This window comes from Melanerpes formicivorus, unplaced genomic scaffold, assembly GCF_026170545.1.
Source record: "Melanerpes formicivorus ecotype bairdi unplaced genomic scaffold, bMelFor1.0.p_v2 SCAF_85, whole genome shotgun sequence".
NCBI classification, from domain to species: domain Eukaryota; kingdom Metazoa; phylum Chordata; class Aves; order Piciformes; family Picidae; genus Melanerpes; species Melanerpes formicivorus.
Genome location: NW_027142437.1, coordinates 2,299,744 through 2,323,665, shown reverse-complemented (window position 1 = coordinate 2,323,665; position 23,922 = coordinate 2,299,744). Strand labels below are relative to the sequence as shown.

The following is a 23,922-nucleotide window of genomic DNA, read 5'->3' as shown; positions in this document are numbered from 1 at the left end:
GCCTGTGCTTCCACTCCCTTGACCAGTTGACCCAAGGCCCTGAAGTCTCTTTTGATAGCCCTCAGCTTTCTTTTTTCAAGGTCATCATTACTTATTGTTACCTATTATTGCATCCAGCTCTGGGCTGGCCCATGAATGAACAAACAGAACTCACCTCAGCTGCCTGCACACTTAGTGGGACTAGGCCTTTTCACCCAGCAGGAAGCACATCTATGTTCAAGAACAGAATTCATTCTCCTGTTAAATGGTTTGCAGAATTTATTAGGTGTTTTTTTTCTTTTTACTATAGTCAAGACTTTTATCAAGCTAGTTGCATATAAAGTGATCTCCACCATAGACAATTACAATTTCTGGGCATCATCTACAAAAAAAAAAAATAAGGAAACAAAAGACAAAACACAAAAGAAAAGAAAGAAGGTCACCAAAAAGTAATATTACAGGTTACAGTAAACTTGTAATTAACCTGACAAAAGCTGAACCCTTCTGTAATTTAAGACTAACCTGCACATGGCCTCTAACTGCAATACTTCCATCAGGTCTCACAGCAAGCTCAACCTGCATTTCAGTGGGGGGTGAAGAAAAAACCCAACCAAAGAGGTTCCTTTCATCTCAGCTGGGGAATCTCTTAGAGTTTAGTAGCTTAATACCCCCAACATTTCATGGGGTGTTCACTTCAGAGCTCCTTTCCACTCCAAAAACCCCCTGTACACCAAAGCCTGCTCAGAATGGCTACACCCCGAGAAAAAGGAAGAAACTCCTCTCAATAAAAATGAATTCACCCAAATGTGTGAGTGAAAAACCAACCAAACACACAAAAAAGGACGTTTTTAGGTTCTTCTCAATGCTTGGAGCTGCTCACAGACAGCCAAACCAGCAAGCATTGGAGCTGCTCACAGACAGCCAAACCAGCAAGCAGAATGGGTGAATTCGTACTGGATGTGGCTTAAAAGAACAAAGATAGGAAGAGAGGGGGGAAATAAAGGGCAGGTTCTGCCTGCAACAAAACATTTCCCCACTTGCAGCAATCCTTAGAAGGGACTCAGGCAGGTAACTGACAAATGAGTGTTGTGGTTGTCTCCATAGGATGCTCATTTACTGGCCAGGCACATACATTGTAAATACACAGAAGACTCCAGGAGTGCTGACACTCACTCAGCGCTTCGAGGATTCGACATGACAGAGCTGGGTAGGACACAGGGAGAATGGGGAGGGGGGCAAGGGAGGGCCAAGAAAAAATATTTAACACCTTCTATAAATATATTAAAACTTCAGCAACAGATGTGGCAAGCTCATGCACACGAGACAGGGAACTGAGAAACCAAACCACTTCAGACCTGACCTCTCCTCTTCCACCTTGAACTGTGGGAAGCGAAGGCTTCACAGCCACCTCCTAACAGCCTTCCTCCACTAAACCTCTAGGCACTGCACTCACACCGAGGTTACACAACACATGAACAAGCAGCAGGTGCATGGAGGGAACAACAGGAGCTAGGGGCATGGTGTGGCCTGCCCAGCTGAGAGGCAAAGAAACCAGCAGGAGAGCCTTGATCTGAGGTGGGCAGAGATACAATCAACGCAGCTAACTGGAGGCCCGTCGGCAGGAGGAGCTGACCCACAGCATGGGAAAGGGGAGCTTCAGAGGAACATGAGGTACCCAGCCTCAGAAGTGAGAGGAGCAGAGGTTTGCCTTTCAAAAACTGGGTCTGTTCTGGACTGGCCTTGATGCACATGCAGCAGATTTGCTTTGGGGGGGCAGGAGGGCTAGTTGGGAATGTCCGCGCTGGTGTTCCGGTTGCCGTATTTGTGGTGGATGATCAGCAACACAACCCCTAAGAAGAAGCAGATGGACCCAACAGTGATGTAAGCAATGCCCAGGAAGGGGTTTTTGCCTCCCATCCAGGAGATGGTGCTTAGGATCATTCTTTTCCGGCCATCAAAGCTGTGTACAGGATAATCTGGGGGGGGAGAACACGTTAAGGAAAACAAGAAGCAGGTCTGCAGGTCTTGCTCTAGGGGAGCACAGGAAAGCTTTGGCTCATTCCACTCAGATCCCAAACACAAGCTGCTGCCTTTCAACACTGACAGAAACAATATGAAGCTAATAGGAATCACAGAATTGTTAGGCTTGGAAGGGACCTCAAGGATCCAACCCCCCTGCCATGGGCAGGGACACCTCACACCACAGCAGGCTGCTCACAGCCACATCCAGCCTGGCTGCAAACACCTCCAGGCAGGAGGCTTCCACCACCTCCCTGGGCAACCTCTGTCAGGCTCTCACCACCCTCATGGGGAACAACTTCTTCCTAACATCCAATCTCCATCTCCCCACTTCCTAGTTTTGCTCCATCCCCCCCAGTCCTATCCCTCCCTGCCACCCTCAAAAGTCCCTCCCCAGCTTTCTTGCAGCTCCCTTCAGATACAGGAAGGCCCAGGGGGGTCAGGGAGTCTCCCTCTCTGGAGATATTTCAACTGCACCTGGCTGTGTTGCTGTGTGAGCTGCTGTAGGTGCTCCTGCTCTGGCAGGGGGTTGGACTGGATGAGCTTTGGAGGTGCCTGCCAGCCCAGCCCATTCTGTGATTCTATGACCAGGGAGGTGGTTGGGGACCCCGATCCTGCTCTGGCAGTGAGGGTGAGAGAAGCCTGGAAGAAGTTGCCCAGGGGGGTTGTGGAGTGCCCCTCTCTGGAGGTACTTCAACTCCAGCTGGCTGTGTTGCTGTGTGAGCTGCTCTGGGTGACCCTGCTGGGGCAGGGGGATGGGCTGGATGAGCTCTGGAGCTCCCTGCCAGCCCCTAACACTCTGTGAGAAAAGGCGAGCTGTGAGTTTGAGGGTGCACAAATCTCTGTCCATGCAATCCAGCTAAGGCCCTTAGCCCCTTGCAAAGGCTTTCCAAAGGATACTGTATGTGATAACCAAAGAGTAGTTTCCAGCCTGCAAGGTGGGCTGCAGGTTGTCCTTCCTCTCGATGAGGCGGTAGAGCTTGCGGAAGGTGGGCAGGGCAGCCGTGCGCATCCAGACGATGAAGTCCTCGTTGATGAAGCCGTTGTTGTCAGGCTCAGAGTCCAGCATGTACACTGGCTTGGGCCAGTTCACAGGCTTTGTTGTGCCTAGGATTGGACAAAAACACAGCAAGAGGCAAGTTATTTCTGATGCAGGACTGAAGTCACGAGCTGGCTGGTCAAAACTCACTCTAACGGCACAGAAACCACAGTCGCCTCTCATCGCTGTGAACTCAGCGGCGCTCATCCTGGAACCCACTGCCATGGAAGGGACCTGTAAAGGCCAGCAGGTCAAACCCCCTCTGCAGCAAGCAGGGACACCTCCAACTCCATTAAGCTGTTCAGAGCCACATCAAGACTGATCTGGGATGTCTCCAGGGATGGGGCTTCACTGTCTCCAAAGCAGACTCCACAACCTCTCTGGGCAGCCTGCTCCAGGCCTCCCTCACCCTCACAACAAAGAAGTTTCTCCTCCTGGGCAGCTGAAACCTTCTCTGCTCAAGTTTGTCTCCAGTGCTCCTTGGCTTCTTGCTATGCAGCACCCACAAGAGCTTGGCCCCCTCCCCTTGACCCCCAGCCCTCAGCTCTTGAGAGACATTGAGCAGATCCCTCTCAGCCTTCTCCTCTCCAGACTAAACAGCCCCAGGGCTCTCAGTCTCTCTTCCCAGGGGAGATGCTCAAGTCCCCTAAGCATCCTCCTGCCTCTGCCTTGGCCTCTCTCCAGCAGCTCTCTGTCTCTCTTCAGCTGGGGAGCCCCAAACTAGACCCAGGATTGCAGCTGTGCTCTCAGCAGGGCAGAGCAGAGTAGAGGGGGAGCAGAACCTCCCCAGCCCTGCTGGCCACACTTTTACTCAGTGACACAGCTCCCCATTATCATGAAACCAACCCTGTTCACTCATTACAGAGTTTTGACTACCACTTCTGGACCAGGAGCAAATAAAACTCTGTGCAGTCACAGAGTCACATAGCTGAGCTGATTCCACACCGATGCTTTTGCTCTATTGGGAAAGCAAGACTACAATGTGTTAAGGGTAAGGTATCTCAACATGTAATTTGGCTGTGAGTAAGCAAGAAACCCACATCAGGTTAAACCTGACATTATTAGAGGCCTTGCATAAGCACACACACCCCCCTCCCTCTGAGCCCTGAGGAGGATGATATTCAGGCAGCAGTAGTCAAAGAAAACTGTGGTTTGGCAGGCTGCATTTAACCTAACAAATGAGAGAGAGGAGTCACTCCTCCTCACAAAAGAAGAATCAGGTTTTGGTGTTTATTGGATGAGCACTGCCTAGCAGTGGAACATTTACATGGAAGCTCCCTATGAAAGCTGCAGGGCTTCTTTCCAAGTTAAACCATGGCATTATAGCAGCTGCAGTGGGTTTGGCTAGGACAGAGTTAAGTTTCCTCACTGGAGCTCGTCCCCTGCTGTGTTTGGATCCTGTGATGAAAGCCACGCCGGTAACACACCCATGCTTACACAGCAGCAAGGCCTTTCCTGCTTCTCTCATCACTGAGTAGGCTGGGGGTGCACAACAGGCAGGGAAAGGGACACAACCAGGACAGCTGACCCTGACTGACCACAGAAAGGGACACTGCATTCCATATCAGCTCACACTCAGCAATACAGCTGGGCAGGCAGAGGGAGGCAGGGGCTGGCACTGCCTGAGGGCTTGCTTGGTGGTGTGCAACTCAGCCTAGGAAAAAAGAAGGCCCTGAGGAGACCTTCTAGCAGCCTTCCAGTACCTGAAGGGGGCCTACAACAAAGCTGGGGAAGGACTTTTTATGAGGGCTTGTAGTGACAGGATGCAGGGAATGGCTTTAAGCTGGAAGAAGGTGGATTTAGACTGGAGATGAGGAAGAAATGCTTTACACTGATTTAGACTGGAGATGAGGAAGAAATGCTTTACACTGATTTAGACTGGAGATGAGGAAGAAATGCTTTACACTGAGGGTGGTGAGACACTGGCACAGGTTGCCCAGGAGACTGTGGCTGTCCCCTCCCTGGAGATGTTGAAGGCCAGGCTGGATGGAGCCTTGAGCAACCTAGGCTTAGTGGAAGGTGGGTGGGGGGGTGGAATTAGATGACCTCTGAGGTCCCCCCCAATCCCAACCATTCTATCCATCTGTGAATTGTTTTCTTTTGCATCACTCCTTTTACTTGGGGTTTGTTTTCCTCCTTTTGTTGTTTGCTTTGGGTTTTTCCTTACCTTTCTGTTTTAACTATTATTAAACTGTCTATCTTTTACCCTTCTGGTTCTCCCTCTCCCCACCTCACAGCTGGGTGGTGCTTAGCTGCCAGCTGGGGTTCATCTATGAGAGCAGTGCACATACTGAGCTCTTCTCAAGGCTCAAGGTGACAAAACAAATAAGCAGGAATAAAAACATCAGATTAATTCTTACAGCAAAGGTAAAAAAAACTGAATCACTTCCCCATGGGATTTGCAGCTCTCATTACTTAAACACAACCTGTTGAGGCAGCAGAGCTGTCCTTAGCTTGGAGTTCTTCAGGGAACTACCATGTTTGATTGCTGTCTTCAGTAACATGTCAGTGAGGTAAAATTAAGAGCAATTAAAAGTGTGTTTGAAGAGTTCCCTCATTCCTGAGCTTTCCCTCTGTTGGTGTTTGCTTGGTTGGGGGTTTTGGGGTGGTTTTTTGATTGGGGTTGCTTTGGTGGGTGTGGGTGGGTTGGTTTGTTGATTGGTTAGGTTTATTTACCTTGGAAAAGTGCAGTTAAGTTATTTCCATCTCCTGTAGGATTCCTGAACTTCACATTTTTATCTGTCCACCAGGCAATGCCCTTTTTGATCAGAGTGATAGGCACTGTGGTCTCATTCTCGATGAGGTACAAGGCCAGAGTATCTGAAGAGAAAGACAACCCCATCAGGAAAGCAGCTGCAGACACTGGCGTGAGGCAGATGATCCTGATAAGCAATAAACCAAACCACCCCCAGGAGAAATGAAACACAACCACCAGACAAGGCATTTGGCCACAACCACCCCAGGCAGTGCTGCAGGCTGGGGGCAGTGTGGCTGAGAGCAGCCAGGCAGAAAGGGACCTGGGGGCACTGGTTGATAGTAGGCTGAACATGAGCCAGCAGTATGCCCAGGGGGCTAAGAAGGCCAAGGGCATCCTGGCCTGCATCAGGAATAATGTGGCCAGCAGGAGCAGGGAGGTCATTGTGCCCTGTGCTCAGCACTGGTTAGGCCACACCTTGAGTCCTGTGTCCAGTTCTGGGCTCCTCAGGTTAAGAAGGACATTGAGAGACTTGAGTGTGTCCAGAGAAGGGCAACAAAGCTGGGGAGGGGTCTGGAGCACAGCCCTGTGAGGAGAGGCTGAGGGAGCTGGGGTTGCTTAGCCTGGAGGAGACTCAGGGGTGACCTTCTTGCTCTCTACAACTACCTGAAGGGAGGTTGTAGCCAGGTGGGGGTTGGTCTCTTCTCCCAGGCAAGCAGCACCAGAACAAGAGGACACAGTCTCAAGCTGTGCCAGGGGAGGTTTAGGCTGGAGGTGAGGAGAAAGTTCTTCCCAGCAAGGGAGATTGGCCATTGGGATGTGCTGCCTGGGGAGGTGGTGGAGTCCCCACCCCTGGAAATGTTTAAGAAGAGCCTGGATGTGGCACTTGGAGCCATGGCTTAGCTGTCAGGAGGTGTTAGGTTGGACTTGATGATCTCAGAGATCTTTTCCAACCTGGCTGACTCTGTGATTATCTGCCTGCCACATCACAAGCTGTTCTGCAAGAATCAGTCTGTATTAGACAGGAGTGCATCATCCATCTCTGACACTGAGGTTTCTACTCCACAGCAGTACCAGCTCCTCACAACAAGCACTCCCCACAGGTACTTTTGCATGCCATCAGATGAATTCCTTACAGCAACTCTGAAGGAAGGCAACAGCAGCACAGGGGAATTACTTTACTCTCAGCAATGAAAACATGCCAATTCCAAACAGCTCAGAGTGCCTTTACTTGGCACCACCTACAACACAAAGCCAATGAGAGCCCAGAAACAGCTCAGGGATGAGTTCCAAGTGTCACCATACCATTGAACATGCTGTTGGCAATGGCCCCGCAGGGAGCAATGGGCTTGTCCTCGTTGGTGCGGTAAGGCTCACACTCCTTACTTGGGTTCTGACAGCCAGAAAGGAGAAACAAAAGGGCAAATGAGTCTCTGAGTCTCTGACAGTTGACACAACCTGGGTTTACTGCAGCACTGCAATGAGCACATCTTAAACATACCATAAAAGAATCTTTTCACAAGGCAGGTTACTCACAAATGCTTCCCCACTCAGCATTACCTAGCGTGGCTGGGGGCTCTGTAATGAGCAGGAGGGAAAGCTAAACAGACTCAGAGAACTGTCAGGGCTGGAAGGGAGCTCAAGGCTCAGCCAGCTCCAACCCCCTGCCATGGGCAGGGACACCTCACACCACAGCAGGTTGCTCACAGCCACCTCCAGCCTGGCTGCAAACACCTCCAGGCAGGAGGCTTCCACCACCTCCCTGGGCAACCTGTGCCAGGCTCTCACCACCCTCATGGGGAACAACTTCTTCCTCACAGCCAATCTCCATCTCCCCACTTCTAGTTTTGCTCCATCCCCCCCAGTCCTATCACTCCCTGACACCCTCACAAGTCCCTCCCCAGCTTTCTTGCAGCCCCCTGCAGATCCTGGAAGGCCACAATGAGGTCTCCTGGGAGCCTTCTCCTCTCCAGCCTGCACAACCCCAACTCCCTCAGTCTGTCCTCACAGCAGAGCAGCTCCAGCCCTCTGCTCCTCCTCCTGGCCCTGCTCTGGACACCTTCCAGCACCTCCAGATCCTTCCTGGCACAGAGGCTCCAGAACTGATGCAGCCCAGAACACGAACTGGGGTCAGTTTTGGGCCCCTCAACATAAGAAGGACATTGAGGGGCTGGAGGGGCTGCAGAGAAGAGCAACTGAGCTGGTGAGGGGCCTGGAGAATGAGTCTGATGGAGAGCAGCTGAGGGAACTGGGACTGTTTAGTGTGAGGAAGAGGTGGCTGAGGGGAGACCTTATCTACAGCTACCTGAAAGGACAACAGAGGAAGGCTGGTGCTGCTCTCTTCTCACAGGTAATTACTGACAGAAGAAGGAATGACCTCAAGCTGAACCAGGGGAGGTTTAAACTGGATGCTAGGGGTCAGGCATTAGCACAGGCTGCCCAGGGAGATGGTGGATTCACCATCCCTGGAAGTGTTTAAAGGTCATTCAGATGTGGTGCTTAGCAATGTGGTTTAGTGGTGACCTTGGCAGAGCAGGGCTCATGGCTGGACCTGATGATCCCAAGGGTCTTTTCCAACCTCAGTCCTTCTCTGATTCTAAAGACAGAATCCCATCATGGTCACACTGACAGTAAGGCTTCTCTTGGAAGCTGTTGGAACTTTCTCTCTCCACAGAAACAGTTTTCCCTCATGAGGTTTTGAAGGCCAGGCTGGAGGTGGCTGTGAGCAACCTGCTGTGGTGTGAGGTGTCCCTGCCCATGGCAGGGGGTTGGGACTGGCTGAGCCTTGAGGTCCCTTCCAACCCTGACAATTCTGTGATTCCATGATAACTACTGAAGTCTTCTTTTATTCAAGGGTCTTTTTTGAGTATGCCTCCATGTGACACAGTAAGGTTGGAATAAGAAATCAAATGCAAGATAAAATGCATAAAGCTGCAAGCTCCAACAGCATGCAAAAAAAATTCGAGCAGCAGAAGCCACCCCCTGCCCAAACCCTGTGTGCAGTCTCCTGATGAAGCCTCCTGAAGCTCTCCCTTCTCTTCAAGTTTACAGGTCAAAAGAAATAACCATTCTTGCTGGAGCCAGAAGCTAACTGCATTTCCACTCCTCAAAGGCCAGGAGAAAAACCAAGCAGAGAGGTCTGGCCCTAAGCATCAGCCCCTGAGCAGAACACGCAGGACTGATGCTCTCCAACAGGGCTGCTGTCCAATGCTGAACCAGAGGCTCCAGGAAGGGATGGATGCAGTCAGCTGCAATCTCCAAACCAAGAACTATTTTATGCTGAAAACAAAAGCTTCAGCCAGAATGGATATAGACAGAACCTACTGACTGAAGCCAAGACAGTTTAAAGCTACTCAGACTGGAGAAGTGTCTGAAGCACTGCATGGGCTTGGAGCAGCTCTGCTATGAGGACAGGCTGAGGGAGCTGGGGGTGTCCAGCCTGGAGAAGAGAAGGCTCCAGGGAGACCTAAGAGCAGCCTGCCAGGACCTGAAGGGGGCTGCAGGAAGGATGGGGAGAGACTGTTTGCAAAGGCCTGCAGGGACAGGACAAGGGGCAGTGGCTTCAAACTAGAGCAGAGCAGATTGAGATTGGATGTGAGGAACAAGTTCTTTACTCTGAGGGTGGTGGAACACTGGAACAGGATGCCCAGGGAGGTGGCTGAGGCTCCTTCCCTGAAGATATTCAAGGTGAGGCTCCACAAGGCCCTGGGCAGCCTGCTCTAGTTGGGGATGTTGCTGCTGACTGTGGGGAGGTCAGACTGGATGAGCTCTGGAGGCCCCTTCTGGCCTGGAGCTCTCTGTGATTGCTGACAGCTTAACGAAACGACGGCCGGGAGGTTTTACCGCGCTGTGTGAACAGCAGAGCAAGTCCTTGAGGCTGCCTTCTGTTGTGCAAAAGCTCCAGCACCTCAGGATTCTTATCAAACAAACCACTCAGCTAGGGGGTGGTTTCTGCAGCAGCCAGAAGCTAGCTGCTCTCCCCACCCAAGCAGCAATACCCACCAGCAGGGAGCTGTTGTCTCCGTTGAGCTGGCTGTCGTCTCGGGACTTGACGTAACGGCGGTGGTTCTGGTAGAAGTTGGACAGTCCATAATACATGAACACATTGCTCTGCCAAAAGCAAAGGGGAGCAAGAAGGGGTTTCATCCACACAAAGCTTCACTTGGAACCTCTGCAACTCCATGCTTACACTCCTGAAGTAAAAGTTTCAAGCCTTGCCTCACGCTGAGCACAGGAGAGTACTGCACTGACCCAACTCAAACAGTACAAACACGCCACCAACTACCACCATGGTATCACAGGACCAGTCAGGGCTGGAAGGGACCACAAGGATCAGCCAGCTCCAACCCCCTGCCATGGGCAGGGACACCCCACACTACATCAGCCTGGCCAGAGCCTCAGCCAGCCTGGGCTTAAACACCTCCAGGGACAGGGCCCCAACCACCTCCCTGGACAACCCATTCCAGGGCTTCACCACTCTCATGGGGAAGAACTTCCTCCTCCCCTCCAGCCTGAATCTCCCCACCTCCAGCTTCATTCCATTCCCCCTAGTCCTATCACTGCCTGAGATCCTGAGCAGTCCCTCCCCAGCCTTCCTGGAGCCCCCTTCAGATCCTAGAAGGCCACAATGAAGTCACCTGGGAGCCTTCTCTTCTGCAGACTGAACAGCACCAACTCCTTCAGTCTGTCCTCACAGCAGAGCAGCTCCAGCCCTCTGCTCATCCTCCTGGCCCTGCTCTGGACACCTTCCAGTACCTCCAGATCCCTCTTGCAATAGGGGCTCCAGAACTGGAGGCAGTACTCCAGGTGGGGTCTCCCCAGAGCTGAGCAGAGGGGGAGAATCACCTCCCTTGCCCTGGTGGCCACACTTCTCCTGATGCAGCCCAGGATCTGGTCACCAGCACCAACCCAAACACCTGAGCACATCACCTGACTGTTTGCCTCCAGTCTGTGAGAAAACATTTATCCTCTCAGTGTTTCCAAGGTCATGCTGAATTATGTTTTGGGGCCCTCCCTACAGGAGAGTCACTGAGCTGCTGGAGCATGTCCAGAGGAGAGCAACAAAGCTGGGGAAGGGTCTGGAGAAAAAGTCTCATGAGGAGCAGCTGAGGGAACTGGGTGGCTCAGTCTGGAGAAAAGAAGGCTGAAGGGAGACCAAGATGCTCTCTACAACCCCCTGAAAGGAGGCTGCAGTGAGGTGGGGGTCAGTCTCTTCTCTCTAATAGCAGGTGATAGGAGGAGAGGAAATGGCCTGAAACTGTGCCAGAGGAGGTTTAGATTGGATATCAGGAAGGACAGCCAATCCCTTCCTGAAGGAGTGGTCAGGCACTGGGATGTGCTGCCCAGGGAGGTGGTGGAGTCCCCACCCCTGGAGGTGTTCAAGAGGGGATTGGATGTGGCACTTGGTGCCATGGTCTGGTCATGAGGTCTGTGGTGACAGGTTGGACTTGATGATCCTTGAGGTCTCTTCCAACCTTGGTGATGCTGTGAGACTGTGATACCTCCCCTGGAGGTGCTCAAGCAACCTGTGGCCATGGCACTCCAGCCCTGGTTTAATGGCTGTGGTGGTGTCAGGTCTATGGTTGGACTCCATGACCTTAGAGGTCTCTTACAAGCAAAAATAACTCCATGGCTCTAGGATTCCCTAAGTCTGTGTGAATCCTGCAGGGACAGCTCATCTACTTCCCAGCTGTATGGCACAGAGGGCAAACCTCAGTGTGTCAAACACAGCATTCCCTTCCATGCTGGACATCTCCAGAGGCAGCAGAAACCATCTGGTCCCTACTGAACAGGCACACTAGAAGCAGATCCAAGTCCACAGGGCAACTAGCAACAATCCTTGGAGACAGAGAGAAAATCCCCTGAGTGGCAGAGCTGTCCCTGCTGGTTGTCAAATCAAGCAAGCAAGCTGCTCCATCTCCCTCTGCATGCAGGGGAGCATACCTCAAATGAGTGCTCCAGGGTGAAGTTGATGGTGCAGGTACAAGGTGCTGAGCTGTCCCAGGACACATTTAGACACTTGTTGCAGGGGCTGGAAGGCTCTGTGCCTGTGTAGTCAATCTGAAACAAGAAAAACAACAGCAAAAAGGTATTTACAAGGACTTTATAAATGGATTGCTGAGCCAAAGAGCTGACAAGGCACTTGCTTGGCAGCCCTGGGACACCTCAGCTCCAAGAGCCCATTCAAGCTTGGTCCATCGTCTCCAGAGGTCCCTTCCAACCTAAGGGCCATCCCCAGAGGTCCCTTCCAGGCTAAGGGCCATCCCCAGAGGTCCCTTCCCTTCCAGGCTAAGGGCCATCCTCAGAGGTCCCTTCCCTTCCAGGCTAAGGGCCATCCTCAGAGGTCCCTTCCCTTCCAGGCTAAGGGCCATCCTCAGAGGTCCCTTCCCTTCCAACCCAAAGGCCACCTCCAGAGGTCCCTTCCCTTCCAACCCAAAGGCCACCTCCAGAGGTCCCTTCCAACCCAAAGGCCACCTCCAGAGGTCCCTTCCCTTCCAACCCAAAGGCCACCTCCAGAGGTCCCTTCCAACCCAAAGGCCACCTCCAGAGGTCCCTTCCAACCCAAAGGCCACCTCCAGAGGTCCCTTCCCTTCCAGCTTAAAGGCCACCTCCAGAGGTCCCTTCCCTTCCAGCTTAAAGGCCACCTCCAGAGGTCCCTTCCCTTCCAGCTTAAAGGCCACCTCCAGAGGTCCCTTCCCTTCCAACCCAAAGGCCACCTCCAGAGGTCCCTTCCCTTCCAGCTTAAAGGCCACCTCCAGAGGACCCTTCCCTTCCAGCTTAAAGGCCACCTCCAGAGGTCCCTTCCAGCTTAAAGGCCACCTCCAGAGGTCCCTTCCCTTCCAGCTTAAAGGCCACCTCCAGAGGTCCCTTCCCTTCCAGCTTAAACGCCACCTCCAGAGGTCCCTTCCAGCCTAAAGATGATCTGGTGATTCTGTCCCTAGTGATTCTGTCTCTATGCTCCACTTCAGTCTCAAACAAGTAACACTGACCTGAGCCCTTACTGCTGGAGGAAACCAAACCAAACCACAAGGCAAAGCAAAGCCCCACACCCCCAAACACAAAGAGCAGATACTTCCACTCCCTGGTGTTCCCAGACACAGGCACCAGATGATCAGCAGACCTGAGCTCCTGGAGGCTTGCCAGAGGGTAGCTATCTAAGCCCAAACGACTGGAGATGAGGAAGAAATTCTTTACAGTAAGAGTGGTGAGACACTGGCACAGGCTGCCCAGGGAGGTGGTGGATGTCCCCTCCCTGGAGGTGATCAAAGCCAGGCTGGATGAGGACTTGAGCAACCTGGGCTGGTGGAAGCCCATGGCAGGGGCTTGGAAGCAGATGATCTTTAAGGTCCCTTCCAAGCCAACCCACTCTGTGACTATGAATCCAAGTTCAGTTACAAGAGCTACTGAATGCTGGCATTACAAACTTCCTTTGCTGACCATTTGGATCCATCCCATTAGGCAGAAGATTTTTCTCTTCTTTAAGCATTTGAGAAGCAAAATAAAGTCACTAAGTGCCCAAGAACTGCTCCAAAATAGGCAGAGGGAGATGCTGGCACTGGCTTGCCAGGAGTGGACAGGGAGGAGGCTCAGTATTGAGCTGCCTTTAACAGGGTAGGTGAAAAAAAGCCAGCCCTTGCAGTCTGGCCAGAGAGGCTACCTGGGCAGCATGCAGAACACATCCTCAGCAGCCATAAGCTCAGCCTGTGGCCTCTTTGACCACACCAGCTCCACCTCTAGCCCCAGGCACAGGAATGACAGGAAGCCATTAACCCGGGCTGCAGGTGTGGGAGAGGCAGCTGCCCTCTGCCCACAAACCACTTGTTCCTACCCTTACTGTGAACTTCCTGCTCAGAGTTTGGACTCAGAGTGGCTCAACAGACACCAGCTTAAGGCAAGGAGCTGTTTTAACAGCAGAATCACTTACACTACACCTCCAGTACTTGATGAAAGGCTGCTGCAAATGGTTTGCCCTGATTCATGCTGGCAGGGAAATGCACTACCAAGGATGGAGAGGGATTTGTGATCTGCTCCACTACCTGTATTAAGGCTAGCTAAAACAAACATGCAGTTTCAAGGGTCAGGGGACAACTGAAGCCTGTTTTCCCCTGGATCTTGTTCAAGGTCTCCCTGCCCTGCCACTTCTTCTGTAGCTATTAAGCTGCAACCCTTCCCTCAGCATTTTTCTTAGCATCTACTCAGCTGCCAGATTTCTGCATGCCCTAATGAGCCTAAGCTGAAAGAAATCAGCTTCAGAAGCTCTTAGCTGGCAGAGAGAGAGAGAGAGAGGATCACAGAGTCTTGGCTTCCTTCACTGAACAAGGTATTGGGTTGATGCTGAGCTAGAAATAGCACTCCTGCAGCAGTCCTGGGCAGCTCTGTTCAGCTACAGCAGGTGGAGAGATCACCACCACTGCTCTCTCTCAGCAAACAAGGTCTTGTCTATTCCATTCTATTCTGTTCCTGGGGGGCAGCAAGAGAAGTGTGGCCAGCAGGGCTGGGGAGGTTCTGCTCCCCCTCTGCTCTGCTGAGAGCACAGCTACAATCCTGGGTCCAGTTTGGGGCTCCCCAGCTGAAGAGAGACAGAGAGCTGCTGGGGAGAGTCAGGAGGCAGGCAGAGGCAGGAGGATGCTTAGGGGACTTGAGCATCTCCCCTGGGAAGAGAGCCTGAGAGCCCTGGGGCTGTTTAGCCTGGAGAGGAGAAGGCTGAGAGGGATCTGCTCAATGTCTCTCAAGAGCTGAGGGCTGGGGGTCAAGGGGAGGGGGCCAAGCTCTTGTGGGTGCTGCACAGCAAGAAGCCAAGGAGCACTGGAGACAAACTTGAGCAGAGAAAGTTTCAGCTGCCCAGGAGGAGAAAGTTCTTTGGGGTGAGGGTGAGGGAGGCCTGGAGCAGGCTGCCCAGAGAGGTTGTGGAGTCTCCTGCTCTGGAGCCTTTCCAACCCCCCCTGGCTGCATTGCTGTGTGGCCTGCCCTGGGTGCTGCTGCTCTGGCAGGGGCTGCACTGGATGCTCTCTGGAGCTCCCTCCCAGCCTCTGATGCTCTGTGGTGCTGTGATTTGTTGAAGGCTAGCTCAGTGGGATTGCTTTCCTGCTCAAGTGAGCCTAAGCAAGCATTTCCTTCAGAAAGAATTTAAACCTCCACCCCCAGGCCTACTTCTCCAGTGTGCAGATTTGTTTTAAACCAAGAACAAACTCAAACAATCCAAGGTCACACAAGACCTGAAGACTTCACTTGGGGAAAAAAACATAATTAACTACATTTGGTGGAGCAATATCTAGAAGGGGCTACAAGAGAGCTGGGGAGGGACTTCTGAGGGTGTCAGGGAGTGGTAAGACTGGGGGTAATGGATCCAGGCTAGAGGAGGGGAGATTCAGATTGGATGTTAGGAAGAAGTTTTTCACCCTGAGGGTAGTGAGACACTGGAACAAGTTGCCCAGGGAGGTGGTGGAAGCTTCAATCCAGTAGCTTTTAAAGGCTAGGCTGGATGTGGCTGTGAGCAACCTGATCTAGTGTGAGGCTGCCCAGGGAGATGGTGGAGTCAGCATCCCTGGATGTGTTTAAAGGTCATTCAGATGAGGTGCTTAGCTATGTGGTTTAGTGGTGACCTTGGCAGAGCAGGGCTCATGGCTGGACCTGATGATCCCAAGGGTCTTTTCCAACCTCAGTCCTTCTCTGAGTCTAAAGACAGAATCCCATCATGGTCACACTGACAGTAAGGCTTCTCTTGGAAGCTGTTGGAACTTTCTCTCTCCACAGAAACAGTTTTCCCTCACGAGGTTTTGAAGGCCAGGCTGGATGTGGCTGTGAGCAACCTGCTGTGGTGTGAGGTGTCCCTGCCCATGGCAGGGGGTTGGGAGCTGGCTGAGCCTTGAGGTCCCTTCCAGCCCTGCTGATTCTGTGACTCTATGATCTCTAGAGGTCCCATGAGAAATCAGTGTTTATATCCTTTGAAACAGTTAGAAAAATACTAGGGGGGGAAAAACACCAAAACAAACCCAACCCCAACAAACCCCAACCCAAACACAACAAAACCAAACCCCAAACCCAAATCAAACCCCAAACCAAACCCCAAACCAAACCCCAAACCAAACCCAAACCAAACCCAACACCCCAACCCAAACACAACCCCAAACCAAACACAACCCCAAACCAAAACCCAGACTCAAACCCAAACCCAACCCCAACCCCAGACCCAAACCCAACCCCAACCCCAGACCCAAACCCAACCCCAACCCCAGACCCAAACCCAACCCCAACCCCAGACCCAAACCCAACCCCAACCCCAGACCCAAACCCAAACCCAGACCCAACCCCAACCCCAACCCCAGACCCAAACCCAGACCCAAACCCAACCCCAACCCCAGACCCAAACCCAACCCCAACCCCAGACCCAAACCCAACCCCAACCCCAACCCCAGACCCAACCCCAAACCCAGACCCAAACCCAACCCCAACCCCAGACCCAAACCCAACCCCAGACCCAAACCCAACCCCAACCCCAGACCCAACCCCAGACCCAACCCCAACCCCAGACCCAAACCCAACCCCAACCCCAGACCCAACCCCAACCCCAGACCCAACCCCAACCCCAGACCCAACCCCAACCCCAGACCCAACCCCAACCCCAGACCCAACCCCAACCCCAGACCCAAACCCAACCCCAACCCCAACCCCAGACCCAACCCCAAACCCAGACCCAAACCCAACCCCAACCCCAGACCCAACCCCAACCCCAGACCCAACCCCAACCCCAGACCCAAACCCAACCCCAACCCCAGACCCAAACCCAACCCCAACCCCAGACCCAAACCCAACCCCAACCCCAGACCCAACCCCAAACCCAGACCCAAACCCAACCCCAACCCCAGACCCAAACCCAACCCCAGACCCAGACCCAACCCCAACCCCAGACCCAACCCCAACCCCAGACCCAACCCCAACCCCAGACCCAACCCCAACCCCAGACCCAACCCCAACCCCAGACCCAACCCCAACCCCAGACCCAACCCCAACCCCAACCCCAGACCCAAACCCAACCCCAGACCCAAACCCAACCCCAGACCCAGACCCAAACCCAACCCCAGACCCAGACCCAAACCCAACCCCAACCCCAGACCCAAACCCAACCCCAACCCCAGACCCAACCCCAACCCCAGACCCAACCCCAACCCCAGACCCAAACCCAACCCCAGACCCAAACCCAACCCCAACCCCAGACCCAAACCCAACCCCAGACCCAAACCCAACCCCAGACCCAAACCCAACCCCAGACCCAAACCCAACCCCAACCCCAGACCCAAACCCAACCCCAACCCCAGACCCAACCCCAACCCCAACCCCAGACCCAACCCCAACCCCAGACCCAAACCCAACCCCAACCCCAGACCCAACCCCAACCCCAACCCCAGACCCAAACCCAACCCCAACCCCAGACCCAAACCCAACCCCAACCCCAGACCCAAACCCAACCCCAACCCCAGACCCAAACCCAACCCCAGACCCAAACCCAACCCCAACCCCAGACCCAAACCCAACCCCAACCCCAGACCCAAACCCAACCCCAACCCCAGACCCAAACCCAACCCCAGACCCAAACCCAACCCCAACCCCAGACCCAAACCCAACCCCAACCCCAGACCCAAACCCAAACCCAACCCCAGACCCAAACCCAAACCCAACCCCAACCCCAGACCCAAACCCAACCCCAACCCCAGACCCAAACCCAAACCCAACCCCAACCCCAGACCCAAACCCAAACCCAACCCCAGACCCAAACCAAAACCCAACCCCAGACCCAAACCCAATCCCAACCCCAGACCCAAACCAAAACCCAATCCCAACCCCAGACCCAAACCAAAACCCAATCCCAACCCCAAGATCCCCAGGCACACCACAACCCCCCTCCAATGTAGCACACTTAAGCTGTTGGGAACTGTCCACATTGGGACTCAAGAGCTTAAAGCAGGAAACCAATGGCCAAGCTGCAGTCTGGGGCTCAGCCCTTGCAGCTGCAGGAGGAGCACAGCTCAGAGGCACTGAGGCTGCAGCATCTCGTTCCAGGAAAGGGTGGGTTTGAACTGCACAGCAATTTGTATCTCAGGGGCATAAATTATGCATCCTGTTCAATCCCAATATGCTAAGTGTGCAGTTAGAGATGGAGAGAGAGAGAGAGATGCAAGCACAGACACTTGCAGGCATGCCATTGTCTGGGAGGTAGGTGTAAATAACCACCTCTGCCTCCTCCCCCAGTTACTCTTGGGAAAGACCTTAGTCACTGCACCTAGCTTCCAGAGGTCTTGTCTCCCAGAGCCCAGTTCACAGCTACTTGTGAAGAACATTTGGAGGTCACTAACAAGAGACAGGCTATTAAGCTGGGACAAGAAAGGTCTCAAGAAGAGATCTTCCAAGGAGTGGCTGAAGGAACTGGGGGTGTTTAGGCTCAGGGGAGACCTCCTCACTCTCTACAGCTACCTGAAAGGAGGCTGGAGTGAGGTGGCTGTCCATCTGTTGACAGGATGAGAGGAAACAGCCTCAAGCTGCACCAGGGAGGGTCTGGAAGGGGCTCCTTCACTGAAAGGGCTCTAAAACACTGGACAATGAGGTGGCTGAATCCTACCCCTGCAGGTGTTCAGAAGCCACAGAGATGTGGTGCTGAGGAACTTGTTTAGCACCAGACTTCACAGAGGTCAGTAGTAGTTAGACTTGACCTCAAAGGTCTTTCCCAACCAAAAGGACTCTATGATTCTGTGTCTCAGCTAAAAATACAGCTGATAGCAGTGGCACTGGGCTGTCAAATGCTTTGTCTGGGTTTTGTTGCTACAACTGCAAAGCCTTTCCTGAATTAAACTCACACCACAGCAGGCTGCTCACAGCCACCTCCAGCCTGGCTGCAAACACCTCCAGGCAGGAGGCTTCCACCACCTCCCTGGGCAGCCTGTGCCAGGCTCTCACCACCCTCATGGGGAACAACTTCTTCCTCACAGCCAATCTCACTCATTTCTAGTTTTGTTCCATCCCCCCCAGTCCTATCCCTCCCTGACACCCTCACAAGTCCCTCCCCAGCTTCCTTGCAGCCCCCTGCAGACACTGAAGGCCACAATTAGCTGACAGCAGTGTCACTAACAGACAAACACTGCTCTGTCAAATGCTTTGCCTGTGTTTTGCTGCTACAGCTGCAAAGCCTCTTCTGAATCAAACTCTTACCCCCTAAACCCTGCTGCCTCTAGAGTGATCTCACTCAGAGTTTGAGAGTTACAGCACTTGACAAAACAGGCATGAGGATCAGAGAACAGCACTCAAGCTTCCCCATCCTCACCTGCTTACACCCACAGCCTGCTCATACTCTCAGAACTGATGACCTCTGCCCTAATGATCTAACCTGGGATTGCTTCACCTGAGGTGGATGACACAAGAGTGAACTTGCACAGGAAAACACATGAACAAACACAAGAACAAAACACTGAAACCCTTTCCAGTCCTGACTGGCTTTACATTAGAGAGGGGAGAAGGCCTGCAACTGCCAACTGGCCCCCAAATCCAAATGACCACTAGAGCTTTGCATCTGCAGCCTGGTTGCACAGGAGGGACTCTGTCATGCTCCCAGCTCACCTATGGGTTTTCACCCTGCCTCTTAGATGGGGACATCCAAACTTTGGCTCCTAGTAGAACATATGGGGACTACACAACAGAGCTGCTAAACAAGAGCAGCATATAAACCAAGATGGATGTGCACACAGCAGCAACAGAGGGATGAGAAGTCACATTTATGTCTCAAGAAACTCTGCTGCATTTCACAGAGCTGTCAGGGCTGGAAGGGAGCTCAAGGCTCAGCCAGCTCCAAGCCCCCTGCCATGGGCAGAGACACCTCACACCACAGCAGGTTGCTCACAGCCACCTCCAGCCTGGCTGCAAACACCTCCAGGCAGGAGGCTTCCACCACCTCCCTGGGCAGCCTGTGCCAGGCTCTCACCACCCTCATGGGCAACAACTTCTTCTCACATCCAATCTCAATCTCCCCACTTCTACTTCTGCTCCATCCCCCCCAGTCCTATCCCTCCCTGACACCCTCAAAAGTCCCTCCCCAGCTTTCTTGGAGCCCCCTTCAGATACTGGAAGGCCACAATGAGGTCTCCTGGGAGCCTTCTCCTCTCCAGCCTGCACAACCCCAACTCCCTCAGTCTGTCCTCACAGCAGAGCAGCTCCAGCCCTCTGCTCCTCCTTGTGGCCCTTCTCTGGACACCTTCCAGCCCCTCCAGATCCTTCCTGGCACAGAGGAAATGTGGAAGTTCCCTCTCCCTATAGACCAACTCATATCCAGTCACAATGCAAAAACTCCTGAGGTATCTTTATCTCATGATATTTATCTCAAGACTGTCACTCTGCTGCAGAATTTGCAGCACAACTGCCAAAACAAGAGAGCAGGGATGTTTCTGTGTGTGGTTTGTGTTCACCCCTCTCCATTGAGCATTGCTGAAAGCATGTGACTGCTCTTATCTTAACTACAATATGACAATTCACAAGTGCACAATGCCTGGGATAACCCTGGCAGTGTCCTCTGAAGCACCTGGGGGACATTTCAGGTGCTCTGTACCCCCTCAGTCCTCGACACAAGAAGCAATTGCTGCTCAGAAGCAGGCTCACAGACCTGTGGACACTGCAAAATATGCCTCAGCCTTCTGGGGTTTCACTTCTGCCTTTCTCCTTGACTACAGTTTTAGTGCTCAACATAAAAGGAAAGTGAACATTGATTTTATCACAGGCTCACAGGATGTCAGGGGTTGGAAGGGACCCAAAGAGATCATCCAGTCCAACCCCCTGCCAGAGCAGGGCCATACAATCTAGCACAGTCCACACAGGAACACATCCAGATGGGGCTTGAAAGGCTCCAGGGAAGGAGGCTCCACAACCTCTCTGGGCAGCCTGCTCCAGGGCTCTGGGAGCCTCACAGGTAAGAATTTTCCCCTTGTGTTGAGGTGGAACCTCCTGTGCTGCAGCTCACATCCACTGCTCCTTGTGCTATCCCAGGGTGCAGCTGAGCAGAGCCTGTCCCCTCCCTCCTGACCCCCAGCCCTCAGACATTGATGGACATGTATTAAACCTCCTCTCAGTCTTCTCTTGTCCAGACTAAACAGCCCCAGCTCCCCCAGGCAGTGCTGCAGTCCCCTAACCATTCATTGTTTGCATTTCAACAGAGCTATGGAAATACAAAACCATTCATGGGCTGCCTCAGGATTTCTTCACTGGGCTTCATTGCCCCACTGCTGCCACCAGCCAAGCCACTGCCTTGACCACCACCTCCCTGCTGGTGACAGCTTCCCCTGATGGCCAGGATTATTCCACCCACAAGAAAATATACTCTCCACTACAGCAATCCAACCCCAAAACTACACTTCCCCCCCCCCAAAAAAAAAATCAGTCTTGGTCTCATCAGCTCACTGACACTCATCAGAGCTCTCAATCTGCTCCCCAAGGCTGTCCCTCAGCCCTTTGGTTTTGTCTCCTCACAGCACAAAATGATCCTCTTGTCAAAGGGACGGAGCTGTGGCACACAGGTGAGTCCTCAGCTCGTGCCCAGCAGCCTCCCTCAGCGGTGTGGTTAACTACCCCATGCAAACAGCTCAGTTTTTGTTAAGTATAATTAGGCCAAGCCACTCTTCAAGCTTTGGTTCTAGGTTTGCTCTCTCACAGAGCACCTAAAAGACAAAATCCCCCTTGGTGCATGCCAGGGATTACAGAGTTTTGTCCTGAAACTACAATTACTTTGGCACACTTAATGATACACCTTCCACAGCCACAGGCTGCCTCACACTTTCTGTGCTGCTGGGCACAGAGCTTCCCCTGGGATGTGTTGATCGAACAGCAGCATTAACTTCCCTGGAAGCTGACCCAGGAGAGCCACACGATCACAGAGTGATAGCTGATCTCCAGAGGTCCCTTCCAACCCCTAATTCAAGCCCCCTGCTAGAGGATCACCTAGGGGCAGGTTGGAGAGGACATGTCCTGGCAGGTTGTGAATTATCCCAGAGATGGAGACTCCATCACAGAATCAGTCAGGGCTGGAAGGGACCACAAGAATCATCTAGTTCCAACCCCCCTGCCATGGGCAGGGACACCCCACACTACATCATCTCTCTGCACAGCCTGCTCCAGTGCTCCAAGACCCTCAAAGGAAGTGAGTTCCTCCTGGTGTTTAGCTGGAGCTCCCTATGTTCAGGTTTGTGCTCATTACCTCTTGTCCTGTCACTGGGCACCCCTGAGAACACAACTGGCTCCGTCCTCCTGCTGCCCACACTCTAAGCATTGATAAGAATCACAGAAACATTCAGGTTGGGAAAGACCCTCAAGGTCACCAGGTCCAACCATGAACCCTGCTCTACAAGGGGCACCCCTAAACCACAGCCCCAAGCCCCACAGCCAAACCACCTTCAAACACAGCCAGCCCTGGGCACTCCACCACCTCCCTGCCCAGCACATTCCAAGCCCTGAGCACTCTTGCCATGAAAAAATGTTTCCTAATGTCCAGCCTAAACCTCCCCAGGGGCAGCTTGAGGCCATTCCCTCGTGCTCTGTCACTAACTCCCTGTGAGAAGAGAGCAGCAGCAGCCTCTCCACAAGCTCTTTGCAGGGAGGTGTAGACAGCCAGGAGCTCTCCCCTCAGCCTCCTCTCTTTCACACTAAGATTCCTCCTCAGACTGCAGGTTCAACTTTTCACTCTACTGTCCTCTCACTCGCTGACTTTCTCTGTTCCCAGGACCCATCTCCTTTCAGAGTACTTCACCTGTATATTGGTGGAGTACCTGCTGCCCATAAGGCAGTCAGACACAACTCAGCTCAGAGGGTAAAACAGCAACCCTGAGGAGTCATCAAGCCCAGGGTGCAGGTATGGAAGCTCTTCAGCTCCGCAGGGCTAGCAGTACTCCACTAACAGCGCTCAGGCAACGAGCGCGGCTGGGATCTCCCTTCAGCCTCCCTCAGGCTAAAAGGCCCCAAGTCGCTCAGCCTCTCCTGGCAGGAGAGACGACCCCTCGCCACCTCCAGAAGCCTTTGCTCTGCTCTCCGCAGGTACCGCCTGCTCTGCGGGGGTGCTCTGCGGGGGTGCGCTGCTCAGCTCCGCGCTGGCGGAGGGACGCCAGGCAGCTCGTTGGGGAGCACGAAGCGGAGCAGCCGCCGGGGTCGGGGGTGTGCGCTCCTCACCGAGCCCACCTGTACCTGCGGCAGGCAGGCAGGGACGGCGCCAGGTGCGCGGGGAGGCACAGCCCCCGGCCCCGCCCGGGCCGGCGCACCCCGGGAGGGCACTGCCAAGCCTCCGTCCCGCCCGGGCACCCGCACAGCCCCGCGCCGCCGCCGCGCACAGCCCCGCACGGCCCCGCGCCGCCGCGCACAGCCCCGCGCCGCCGCCGCGCACAGCCCCGCACGGCCCCGCGCCGCCGCCGCGCACAGCCCCGCACAGCCCCGCGCCGCCGCCGCGCACCTCGAACTCGCGGATGTTGTTGGAGGTGACGTAGATGCCGATGCCGATGGGGATGAAGATGAGGCCGATGATGAAGAAGGCCGGCAGCACCGTGCCCGCCGTCAGGATGGGCTGCCAGGCCGGCAGCCGCTGCTGCTTGAACGCCGTGTTATCAGGCTTGCGGGTCTTCACCGCCCCGCCGCCGCCTCCGCCGCCGCCGCCCACCGCCCCGCCGCCGGGCACCCCGACGCCGCCCGAGGGGTGCCCGTCCGCCTCCTCCTTCGCGCTGTAGTTCACCGCCATGGCGCCCGCCGGAACGCGCCGCCGCCGGCGGCACCAACCCACACCCCGGCGGCACCGGCCCCCACGCCTCACCGGCCCCCGCGCGTCACCGCCTGCCCCCTCCCGCGCCCCACCGGAACGTCAGCGGAGCCCGCTGCGCCTGCGCGCTCGGCCGCGGCGGAAGGGAGGCGGCGGGCGCGCGGCTGATGACGCGCCCCCCCCAGCGCTCCCAGCGGCGGCAGGAAGCGCAGCCGCGCGGCGCAGGCGCAGGAACGCCAGCCGGGGTGGGAACGAGGGGAGGGGCGAGCCGCGCCTGGGCGCTTCGCCGCTGAAAGAAAGAGCGCGCCCTAGCGGAGAGAGCGCGCAGGTGCTGGGGCGCAATGCTGGGCACTAATAAGCGTCACTGTGTGGTGGGGCTGGAAATGGACCCCTGGAGGTGATCGAGTCCAACCCTCCTGCCAA

The 23,922-nt window shown here is 54.2% G+C and overlaps 1 protein-coding gene across 1 annotated transcript; it reads right to left on the bottom strand.

Moving 5' to 3' along the window:
* Positions 1-240: 240 nt before the first annotated feature.
* On the bottom strand, positions 241-23,563 carry TMEM30A (transmembrane protein 30A). Its single transcript, XM_068165189.1, has 7 exons — positions 23,200-23,563; positions 11,676-11,792; positions 9,735-9,842; positions 7,038-7,125; positions 5,714-5,857; positions 2,899-3,105; positions 241-1,955 (listed from the first exon to the last, which is right to left on the bottom strand). Exons 1-7 carry the CDS (start codon positions 23,479-23,481, stop codon positions 1,762-1,764), a joined length of 1,140 nt encoding a protein of 379 aa, XP_068021290.1. The 5' UTR covers positions 23,482-23,563; the 3' UTR covers positions 241-1,761.
* Between the last annotated feature and the right edge of the window lie 359 nt (positions 23,564-23,922).

What these genes read in the sequence shown, in the direction of transcription:
- TMEM30A (XM_068165189.1), bottom strand. Translation starts at nt 23,481, where the DNA reads ATGGCGGTGAACTACAGCGCGAAGGAGGAGGCGGACGGGCACCCCTCG. An exon ending in CCCTGGAGCACTCATTTGAG is followed by an intron (nt 9,843 to 11,675) that starts GTATGCTCCCCT and finishes TGCTTTTGGCAG; the next exon opens with AGCAATGTGTTCATGTATTA. An exon ending in CTTAACTGCACTTTTCCAAG is followed by an intron (nt 3,106 to 5,713) that starts GTAAATAAACCT and finishes GTCCAATCCTAG; the next exon opens with GCACAACAAAGCCTGTGAAC.